At 48.9% G+C, this 11,496-nt stretch overlaps 1 protein-coding gene across 1 annotated transcript in view; it reads left to right on the forward strand.

The window, feature by feature from the left end:
• Positions 1-10,071, forward strand: part of LOC141999414 (uncharacterized) — a 31,375-nt gene extending 21,304 nt beyond the window's left edge. The window contains exons 2-4 of the mRNA XM_074972793.1: positions 1,997-2,241; positions 8,453-8,837; positions 9,480-10,071. Coding sequence (XP_074828894.1) covers positions 8,465-8,837; positions 9,480-9,901 — 795 coding nt within the window. The 5' untranslated portion in view covers positions 1,997-2,241; positions 8,453-8,464 and the 3' untranslated portion in view covers positions 9,902-10,071. The remainder of the gene's footprint in view (positions 1-1,996; positions 2,242-8,452; positions 8,838-9,479) is intronic.
• Positions 10,072-11,496: the final 1,425 nt, after the last annotated feature.

Genomic DNA, 11,496 nt, shown 5'->3' on the forward strand with positions numbered 1-11,496 from the left:
ACATTATTTTTCTCTAGGATTAGGGGAAATGCTTCAAAAGTAACAATGCACATAAATACACCAATTGCACTAAGGTTTCTCCAAGCTTGAGAGACTTCTCTAAGCTGACAGCCCCCCGGCCCCCAGAAATCCAGGGTTCTGTCTGCCATTTGGGAACAAAATGACAAACAGTATATTTAAATCAGGAAAATGCACCTCCCCTGCTTTAAATGAATCTAGACAATTGTGGGGCCCGTAATTCCAGGACCATTATCTCAGCAGCCTGTCCAGAGAGGACCCATAACTCTACCTCTCTATTTAATATCACTTCCTTGATTCCAACACCCCATAGCCCCTGGGGCTACATGACTGAAAGACCTGAAGTTGCAGGGCATCTGGAGGGGACCTAAAAGTCTGAGGTTTGGGCAGGTCTGGCTCCCAATAGCGCTTCACCCAAACACTGAGACAACATGTGGATGGTTTTCCCTGCCCTTTGGGGCATTTCTATTGATGATGCTGTGGCCCTTTAAGGCCACCATACTGCTGTAATTTGGAAATCCAGGTGGAGGATCCTCTGTGCATGTGTTGAGGCTGGCAGGATGTCACCTGACAGAGGTGAGTAAAATTTATACACAGGGAGGAGCTGATCTTCCTGGGGTCTTTGGTTCCTCACTAGCTCAAGAGGAGAGGGAGCAGCCACACAACATGGAGAACTCTGAGGCGGGGGACACCCTACCTGCCTTCCTTCCTGAGCCCAGGTGGCCCCCAAGACTTCTAAGGGAAGGGTGAGCTAGGGAGGAGCATTGTGGGTAGGATAGTTGGTGTGTCGAAGTGATTTGTACTCTTTGTGCTTTATCTGTTGGGTATAAAACAGCAATTGTGTTAGGTGCTTGTCCAAGTGTCTGTGTGTTTGCTTCACAACTGCTTGTGTGCTGCTGAGAGAGAGTGTAAACCAGAAGCTTCTCGCCTTGGGGTGGAGTTCTGGGAAGAGGGTGTGTTTAAGTACAGGGGAGTGTGACGGGTCAACACTGAGGCCAGGGGCGAGGCAGCTGGAGAGCAGGATCCAGTTCTGAGAAGGGAGTGTTAGACGGCAGATCTGCATGGCAGCAGCATGCCTACGGACCCCAAGACTGGGGCAGTGGCTGGACTCTGTTCAGGCTCTGGAGGCTTAAAACACCCCGGGATTCAGGGAGAGAGGCTTGGATTCCCTCACAGCAGAGCAGGGAGTGACTGGAAGCGGCAGCCCAATCAGAGCTGTGACAGAAGGTAACACAGGCGTGTGGCATTGATACCAGGTTATCTTGGGATTCCCTAGGACAAGAAAGCCCTGCCCTCTACAAGGTGGGGCTTCTCGGTATGAGGGTACCCCCACAGAGCATCCAGGGGTTACACTTTAGATGTAGGAGGGACAGACTCTGCTAACATTAATTTTAGGATGATTTTCTTACTGTAAACCAAACACAAGAGGGGTAGATATGTTTTTTGTGAAAGCTCTCCGGGGGAGACAGCCAGGCCTTAAAGGCCACAGGACAAACCCATCAAGGTGCAGCAAAGCAGCCATTAAAACACTCAGACAATAGCCCCAACAATCACCAGTGGCCTAGCCCAGTACCCCTCCAAGCTGGATGGGCTGGGTTTGGAGAGGAGCCAGCAGGATCTCTCCAGAGACAAAGGAGGACTGTGAAATAGGAAATGGAGTCTCTCCTTGGGTAAAAGGCCGTTTGCTCTACTGACGAGTGACACTCTGAAAGGCATGGGGATGGTCCCACACAGGAGGGTGGGTGCTGAAAGACTGCTGGGCCAGACCAAGGAGGTCAGCTCTAGCCTAGATTCTCTGGGGCAGGACATGGACAGAAGGCTAATCTGTCAGCTGGATCATGTCAGAACTTTCCTTGTCTTCCTCCTTTTCTGCAACGAAACAGGAAAAACACTTTTCTAAAATTTCAGCTAACATTTGGATAGGAGAAAAAATGATTTATGTTTATTTAGAAATGTTCCTCTCTTTCATTCCAAATAGAGCTTGTTTAACTGAGAGATCTGCTGTATGTTTGGAAAGATTCAACCCAGTCTTCTGTCTCTGAGGAGAAAACAGAAGGATCTGCTCCCCCAGACTGTGAGTAGGACAAGATGAGAGCAGGTAGATCCCAAGAAGAAATGCATGAGAGATGAAGGAAGAGTGAGAGGTCGAGGTGGCCTAAAGGACACAGTGATGAAAAGCTCCTCGTATCAAACCAGCTTTATGTTGCTGCATAAGTAACAAAGGTAAGACTATGTTCACACCCCAGACTGGCAGTGGCAGGAGCACAGGTAGCTGTTAGCGGGATCTCCAGGCCCTAGCTGGATTGCTTGAAGTCCTGTACAAGGTAAAGGTCAGTCTCTCAGACTCTGGTAGAGTTCTTCTTGGCCTGAGCTCCTTTCCTCTCAACCAGCTGCAGTAAGGCATCATTCATCACCTTTCGTCTGTTCTGCATATTAAGCACCACCTCCTCTTCATCACTGTTCATTGCCTCTATGTCCCGTAAGTGCACCAGGATGGGATAGATCACTCCCATTCGATGATGGAGCTGCTCCCGATGCTTCTTCACAGGGACACGCCTCAAGCTAAAGGAGATACCAGCCCTTTATTACTCTGCTGGGTACGGGAGGTACAACACTGGGTTATTACAGTCCCACTAAATGACCCCATGTCACTGTGGGGTGCAACAGCTTGCCCTGTACTGTAGGGGTGTTCTACTCAAAGTGTGTGGTCAGTTGCATGAAGTCCTTCATGTTGGAATAGGGGGGTTTGTAAAGACCCATCCACGCTAACACCTGCAAGGGGCTGAGGCTCTGATGCAACAGCCCGCACTGCTACACATTCCAGACCATCCCACCAGCCTGTCCCGGGGGTATAGCGAGGGATAAGGAGATGACACTGAGGAAAGGAAAGCTTGGGATGGACCTCAGGAGCACAGCTCTCAACAGTGACGTACAGAGGGATCCCTTTGTGAGGAAGGGGTGGAATCTGGGAGTCACTGCAGTGGACAAAGGCAAACGAGAAGGTCTTTCTCCATGTCTAATGTCTATGCTTCAAGCAGGAGGACCGGGCGTGTTAGAGAAGAAATGGAATCCAACTAAAGCTTGTCAACTTTTTTCCAAGTGGCTTTTTTTAAATACAAATTCAGTTTTTATTTTTCTGAAATTCTTTTTTTCGCCTCCCAACAACCTCCTTCCCCCTTGAAATTGGCAATCCAAAGGGTTTTCCCTCTTTGGTATTTTACTCATCCCCTCCCCATTCCCTGCCTTTTCTTCACTCAGCAACTATTTCTAATTTTGCCACTGAAAAATGTGGAGGGGAGGGAGAAGGGGTAAAACTGGACAGCTTTAAAGTTTGGGGTTTCCAGGTTGAAGAAAATCAGAAAATTTTCATGTAAATGTTTGAAGAAAACCCCGACAATTGTTTTTTCCTTGAACATACTGTATTCTGACCAACTTGAGACTGAGGAAACTGAAAGCTCTGTTAAAATAATACTGACCTGTGAGTGTTTGGGAGGATGCTGCAGGAATTTTAACATCCCCTAAAAGAGAAAGGGAAGGGATCAGTCAAACATCCTGTCACTTCTCTCATTAGCAGGAGGGTCCAGCAACATTAAAGACCATCAGAGGCTAAGGGCAATCAGAGAAGCTCTGCATTCCCAGAGCCCGTCTCAGCCTTCTCTAAAGTTATACTGGAGTTTCTCCACCTCACAAGGAATCTTGAAATACTTGGTTAATTTCCTGAGGATAATTTCTGAAATCTCCAGAAGAACCACAATCAAAGATCCTAAAAGTGCATTTAAACCACAGGACTTTGTTCAGTGGATTAAGATTTTTGCCATGGATAATGAAGATGGCAGAGCTGAGACACCTGATTTAATGTACATCTCCTGCCTCTGTGTCCCCAAATCACTTAACTTTGATACCTGGGAAGTTTTTTGCCAAGAACAAAGCATGCCAAACCAACCTAGTTTCCTTCTTTGACAGGGTAACTGACTTACTGGATAGAGGGGAAGCAGCAGATATGCCATATCTTGATTTTAATAAGGCTTTTAACACAGTCCCTCATGACATTCTCATAAGCAAATCAGGGAAATGCGGTCTAAATTAAATTACTATAAAGTGAGTGCACAAGTGGTTGAAAGATGATACTCAAAGAGTAGTTATCAATGGTTTGCTGCCAAACTGGGAGGGCGTATCTAGTGGGGTTATACAGCCGTTAGTCCTGGGACTAGTCAATATTTTCATTCATGACTTGTATAATGGATGGGAGAGTATGCTTATAACATTCCCAGATGACACCAAGCTGGGATGGGTTGCAAGAACTTTAGAGGACAGATTTAGAATTCAGAACCATTTTGGCATATTGGAGAATTGGTCTGAAATCAACAAAATGAAATTCAATAAAAACAAGTGCAAAGTACTCCACGTAGGAAGCAAAAATGAAATGAGACCTATATAATGGGGAATAACTGGCTAGGTGGTAGGACTGCTGAAAAGCATCTGGGGTTATAGTGGATTACAAATTGAATATGAGGCAACAATGGGATGCAGTGCCAGTTGCAAAAAAGGCTAATAGCGTTCTGGGATGTATTAGCACAAGTCTCGTATGTAAGACACGGGAGGTAATTGCCCCAGTCAACTTGGCACTGATGAGGCCTCGGCTGGAGCACTGTGTCCGGTTCTGGGCACCACACTTGAAGAAAGATGTGGGCAAATTGGAGAGAGTCCAGAGGAGAGCAACAAAAATGATAAAGGTTTAGAAAACTTCACCTGTGAGGGAAGGTTAAAAACTGGGCCTGGTTAGTCTGGAGAAAAGACGACCGATGGGGAACCTGATAACAGTCTTCAGATATGTGAAGGGCTGTTACAAAGAGCACAGGGATCAATTGTTCTCCATGTCTGCTGAAGGTAGGACAAGAAGTAATTGGCTTATTCTGCAGCAAGGGAGATTTAGGTTAGACCTTAGGAAAAACTTTCTAACTATAAGGGTAGCTAAGCTGTGGAACAGGCTTCCAAGGAAGGTTGTGGAATCCCCATCATTGGAGGCCGTTAGGAACAGGTTGGACAAACATCTGACAGGGATGGTCTAGGTTTACTTGGGCCTGCCTCAGCACAGGGAGCTGCACTTGATGACCTCTCAAGGTCCCTTCCAACCCGACATTTCAGCGATTCTATGAGCTTCAGTCACCACGACCAGCTGCCCAGAAGTTCTGCTTCAATGTCTTACATGTGATCCTACCTGGCCTCACAAACGTCTTCCAAACCAATTTCCCATCTTTTCTGTCTTTCATGTGAAGCTTGATTTCCTCCTCCATATCTGTCATGTAGAGCTCAATATATGACTGCTGGTCTGCAGGGCTTTGATAGCAGAGCTCCAGTTGCTGCAGTAAAGATAAAATGACGTATGAAAGTCTCCCACCTCCGCCAAGAGCAGCAGTGAATGATGCCCATTGTTTATTGTGTCCATTGTGGTCTCTTGGCTTATACTTAGATTGGAAGCTCTTTGGGGCAGGTCCATCTTTTTTTTTTTCTGTGTTTGTACAGCACCAGGCACAAGGGGGTCCTGGGTGACGACTGGGTCTCTGAGGCACTACCACCATACAACTAATGCATAATAATAATTAATTGTTCAGCTTGTTTTGATGCCTCAGTGGAAGTAGAGGACAATCCTACTTACGTCAGGTGTTATCTTTAGCTCTGATGTACCAGACACCTCCTACTGAGATCCAAAGTACAGCGCACTGGTCTGAGGAGGTTTGGGAATGTGCTTTGACTCCCACTTCATTTCTTCTTCTTCAATGGCCTGTAAATTTCAAGCGTTGTCATTTCTGAGAGATACAAACAGGAACCCCTGACAAACAGCTCTGCCTTCATTCAGAGCATCTTGAGTCGGAGAGGGAAAAGGCCTGTTGGGTCACCTTGTCCATTCCCCAGCCAAAGCAGGCACCTTCCCTACACTACGTTCTGCTGGGATCTGGTCCAGCCCAGTCAAAAATAACGCAGGTTATGGGGCTGTCTCCATTTCCCGGCTGGGAACCTCTTTGAGAGCCTACCAGACCTCACTCTCAGGATGTGTTTCCTCAGACAAACCTGATCACCACTGAAAAGATGCAAAAAGAAAAGGAGTACTTGTGGCACCTTGGAGACTAACACATTTATTTGAGCATAAGCTTTCGTGAGCTACGTGGATGGCATGCATCCGATGAAGTGAGCTGTAGCTCACGAAAGCTTACACTCAAATAAATTGGTTAGTCTCTAAGGTGCCACAAGTCCTCCTGTTCTTTTTGCGGATACAGACTACCATGGCTGCTACTCTGAAACCTGAAAAGAGGGAGGCCTCTGCTTCTGCTCAAGAATAGGGTGTGATCAAGTCAGGAAAGACTCTCACAATACATACAGACCAGGGAGCAGAGAGAAGGTTGCAAACCGCAATCTTAATTCTGGCATTCTCCAATTAGCAGGAGATTGGCTTTGCAACCTTAACACTGTTCTTTTAATGTGTGTGTATTTTCCATCGTGATTATAGGCTATAGGATCTACAGACAATGTGGGGGTAGCTCCTGGGGTTCTTACAGTGATCATGTGGTTGCAGCCACTGTAGCTAATGTTGAGTTCTAGCTGCCAACCTAATCCCCTTATTCCCTCGCTCAGAGTTTTCATTTTAACCTGGACTCTCCCGTGCCCCAAGGTGACATTTTGTAAAGAAGCTGCTCGGAAGCTCAGTTATTCATGGAATATCCCACGGTGGGGAATGAGGCTGCTGGAGAGAACAGCACCTCTCAGTCGGTTCTGGGGGGATGTGGCCTTTAGCTTCAGGAATCACTATGCTGCTGAGTGGTGTGGATATCACTCTGAGCTATTCCTACCTGTCCGCTGCTGCCTACAGTGCCCTGTGAAGCTTGGTCACACCAACAATATAGTTCTCTTGATTTTCGCTTCCTGCTTGAGCCTCCCCCGACAGATAAGGTATCTGTGCTGTGAGACCCCCTATCCATTGGGGTCCCACCCACATGCCTCATGTTAGCTAGAGCTGTGCCTCCCTCTGGAGCTCAACTCTCTCTCCCTGGGTACGTGCCCCTGCCCATCACGCACCACTATTAAAAACACAGGAAAACCTGGCTGCTGAGGTGCCTTCTATATCAGTGACAGTCAGCGTGTAGGCCTCTCCTCTCTGAATGATGCCGTGCTGCCTGGCGTTTCACTATGTGCTTGGGTGTGCAGTGTTACCAGCTTTGCCCATTACTTCGGGGTACGCTCATTTATTAGGGTTACTCTTCTGGGCAGTGGGGTTTTGTAATTCTATCAATGTACTGCTTGTGTCATGTGTGTTTTCATATGAGCTTTATTCCTCCCTTCCGCAAATCCCCTCCCAATGGAGCTATCCTGCAGGACCTAGGTTCCCCAGGGCTGGGTTCCTCCAGCCCAGAACCAGATGAACACGCACACACCCACATTAACAGAGCAAGTCTGAGCGGACCCAGTCGATCAGCACTTTCAAGCTCTCACCCTTATATGTCCCTGGCCTCAGTGGTCTGGGTCAAGCAGCACTTTCAAGCTGTCACCCTTATATGCCCGCCCCTGGGCTCAGTAGTCTGGGTCGAGCAGTACTTCCAAGCAGCCACCCTTGTATGTCACAGGTTCAGCACGTCCCTATCCCCACTTTCACATCACAATTGTACTGGCAGTAACCTACCTGATGAGCAAACCCCACAGTATTTTTGGGCGCTACAGGGATCTTTAGCTTAGGTAAAAGAAGTGTTGCTGCAGAGTAAATGGGGGAAGCTGAAAACACCAAAGGGTAAAGTTCAGAGAGAGAGAGAGAGCGAGAGAAGCAACCAGCTTAACCATAAAAGTTATTCATTGAATAATAGTGATAACTACACAAGGAGAGCCTAAACCAACATAACAGTTACATTACTAAGGGCTTGGATACACTTGCGAGTTAGAGCGCATTAAAGCAGCCCAGTGTGCTCTAACTCACGACACGTCCACACTGGCAAGGCACGTAGAGCGCTCTGAGTCCGAGCCTAGAGCACTCCTGGTAATCCACCTCGGTGAGTGGAATAATGTTTGATGTGCCCCCTCTGGAGCACCGTGGCACCAGTGTGGACGCCCTGGTCTGTTAATGTGCTCTGATTGGCCTCCAGAAGTGTCCCACAATGCCTATTCTAGCCACTCTGGTCTTCACTTTGAACTCTACTGCCCTGCCCTCAGGTGACCAGCTGTCAGACCCGCCCTTTAAATTCTCTGGGAATTTTGAAAATCCCCTTCCTGTTTGCTCAGCCAGGCGTGGAGTGCTCTCAGCGCATCTTTCCAGGTGACCATGCCTCCACGTGCCCGGCGAGCCCCAGCATGGAGCAATGGTGAGGTGCTGGACCTCATCAGTGTTTGAGGGGAGGAAGCTGTCCAGTCCTAGCTGTGCTCCAGCCATAGGAATTATGATACCTTTTGGCAGATATCAAGGGACATGATGAAAAGGGGCCATGACCGGGACGCACTGCAATGCAGGGATAAGGTGAAGGAGATGCGGAATACCTACCGCAAAGCCCACGAGGCAAAACGCTGCTCTGGTGCTGCCCCCCTGACCTGCCGTTTCTACAAAGAGCTGAACGCAATACTTGTGGGTGACCCCACCTCCACTCCGAGGACCACCATGGACACGTCAGAGCCCAGTTCAACAAGGAAGGAGGAGGAAAGCGGGAGCGAGGGTCCTGAGGAGGAGGAAGACACCCCAGAATCCCTAGATGCGTGCAGCAAGGAGCTGTTCTCAAGACAGGAGGAAGGTAGCCAGTCGCGGTGGCTGGTGCTTGGGGAAGGACAAACACCAAAGGAGGTGCCCGGTAAGCGGCTTTTATTTTGGGAAGGAAGTTATTTGGTGCGGGCTGTTGGGGGCGAGGAGGGTTAGGGCTGCGTGCATGCTTAGATGTGGAATAGGGTGTTGAGGTGCTCTCTCACATCGCGGTAATTGGCCTCAGTGATCTCTTCAAAGGTCTCATCCAGAAGTTGGGCAATGCGCTTGCGCAGGTTCCTTGGCAGAGCTACTGTGCTTCTTGCCACTAAGGCTAACATGTCCGTGCCGTGTGGGCCATGGAGACCAAGCTGCATATGGGCCAGGGCAGAAGCCGCATTGTAGTAGAAGACCCTCCCTTGCTTCCCAGATCACCCTCAGCAGCGAAATATCTTCCAGGATGAACTCCTGTGGAAAATGTGGAGACAGTGTTCAGTATAGGGGCCCCCTGCAGCTGTTGGCTCTCCCCAAGGCACAGAAACCCAGAGGACAGTACGGCCGTGAAACAATCAGTCACACTTGACCCTGTGCTTGCTTACCATTTTGGGGCTCCCATGGGTTATGTGCGCTCACTTTGGGACGGGCAAATTATGCTATTGTGTAGACTGCGCTTGCCGTTAAGTACAGGGGGATCATTGCTCTGTCTGGTGTGAACAATGCTGCCTCTGTTAAGTATTGCATTTTGCCTTTACAGATGCAACCTTGAGATCTCAGCCGTCCATGTTATCACCGGCTGAAAGACTGCAAAGAATCAGGAAGAGGCCATGTAGAAGCAAGGAAGACATGCTGCATGGAGTAATGCAGCAGTCACTTAAAAAGAATCTAAAAGTGCAGGAGTGGAGGGAGAGTGAAAGGAGGATCCGCCAGCAGAATGAGGAGCGCCGGCTCAAAAGCGCGGTGTTCCGGCAGCAAAGCATGGATCGGCTGATAAGCATCATGGAGTACCAAGTGGACTCTATCCAGGCGCTCGTAGCCATGCAGGCAGAGCAGTACCTCACCTGCCCCCCCCGCAGCCCTTGTCCCAAAACTCTTTCCCTTGTGCCCCCATGTCACCTCCAACCCACTATCCCCAACATCCGGGTTCTTATCGCCACCAGCTGCCTCCAACACCTGTAGCTTCACCACCCAGCCCTGAAAACTACGACCCTGACCCACTGCACTCAACCCCCATCACCAGGCAGTATACCTATCCTGAAGTGCAGCACTCATTGCACAGCACTCCAGACAGGAAGGCTGAGTATGATAACAGGACAGATCTAAATCTGTGATTGTACCGTTCCCCACCCCACCCCCTTGCCCTTTGTGTTTCCCAAGCAGTTGTGTTTCTTTTCAATAAATGAATTTTCTTTTCAATAAATGGATTTTTTGGCTTTGAAAACATTCTTTATTATTTATTGCATAAAGTAAAAGATACCTTCATCCAGGAAAGCAACAGGGACTGCAAGTCAGAGTAGCAAACACAGATTCCTACTAACATTGGAACCACTGCACTTCACTCCTGTGCAGGGCACCAAACATTACTGGTGGCTTTCAGCCTCAAATTGCTCCCTGAAGGGATCCCTAATCCTTGCAGCCCCACACTGGGCCCCTCTAACAGCCCTGCTCTCTGGCTGTTCAGATTCGGTCTCCAGGTGTTGAACCTCCGATTTCCATGCTTGAGTGAACCTTTCACCCTTCCCTTCACAAATGTTATGGAGAGTACAGCACGCGGATATAACCGCGAGGATGCTGTCATCGGCCAGGTCCAGCTTTCTATACAGAGAGCACCAGCGGTCCTTTAAACGGTCAAAAGCACACTCCACAGTCATTCTGCACTGGTTCAGCCTGTTGTTGAACCATTCCTTGCTGCTGTCAAGGCTCGCTGTGTAGGGTTTCATGAGCCATGGCATTAAAGGTAAGCGGGGTCTCCAAGGATCACAAAGGGCATTTTGACTTCCCCTATGGTGATCTTCTGGTCTGGGAAAAAAGTGTTCCGAAACATGCGTGCGTCATGCACCTTTCCGGGCCAGCCTGCATTCATGTCAATGAAACGCCCATGGTGATCCACAAGCACCTGGAGAACCATTGAGAAATACCCCTTCCGATTAACATACTCAGCGGCTACGTGGGCTGGTGCAAGAATTTGAATATGCGTCCCATCTATTGCCCCTCCGCAGTTAGGGAAACCCATTTGTGCAAAGCCAGCCACAATGTCATGCACGTTACCCAGAGTCACGGTTCTTCTGAGCGGGATGCGATTAATGGCCCTGCAAACTTGCATCAACACGATTCCAACGGTCGACTTTCCCACTCCAAACTGGTTCGCGACCGATCGGTAGCTGTCTGGAGTTGCCAGCTCCCAGATTGCAATAGCCACCCGCTTCTCCACCGTCAGGGCAGCTCTCAATCTCGTGTCCTTGCGCCGCAGGGTGGGGGCGAGCTCCTCACACAGTCCCCTGACAGTGGCTTTTCTCATCCGAAAGTTCTGCAGCCACTGCTCGTCATCCCAGACGTGCATGACGATGTGATCCCATCCCTCAGTGCTTGTTTCCCGAGTCCAAAAGCGGCGTTCCACGGTGGTGAGCATGTCCTTGAATGCCACAAGCAATCTCGTGTCATATGCGTTACTCGAGTCGATATCGTCGCAACCCTCACAGTCAGTTTGGATCTTAAGGAGGAACTCGACTGCCAAACGTGACGTGCTGGCGAGACTCGTCAGCGTACTCCTCAGC

The sequence above is a fragment of the Natator depressus genome, chromosome 15 (genome assembly GCF_965152275.1).
Source record: "Natator depressus isolate rNatDep1 chromosome 15, rNatDep2.hap1, whole genome shotgun sequence".
In the NCBI taxonomy this organism is placed as follows: Eukaryota; Metazoa; Chordata; order Testudines; family Cheloniidae; genus Natator; species Natator depressus.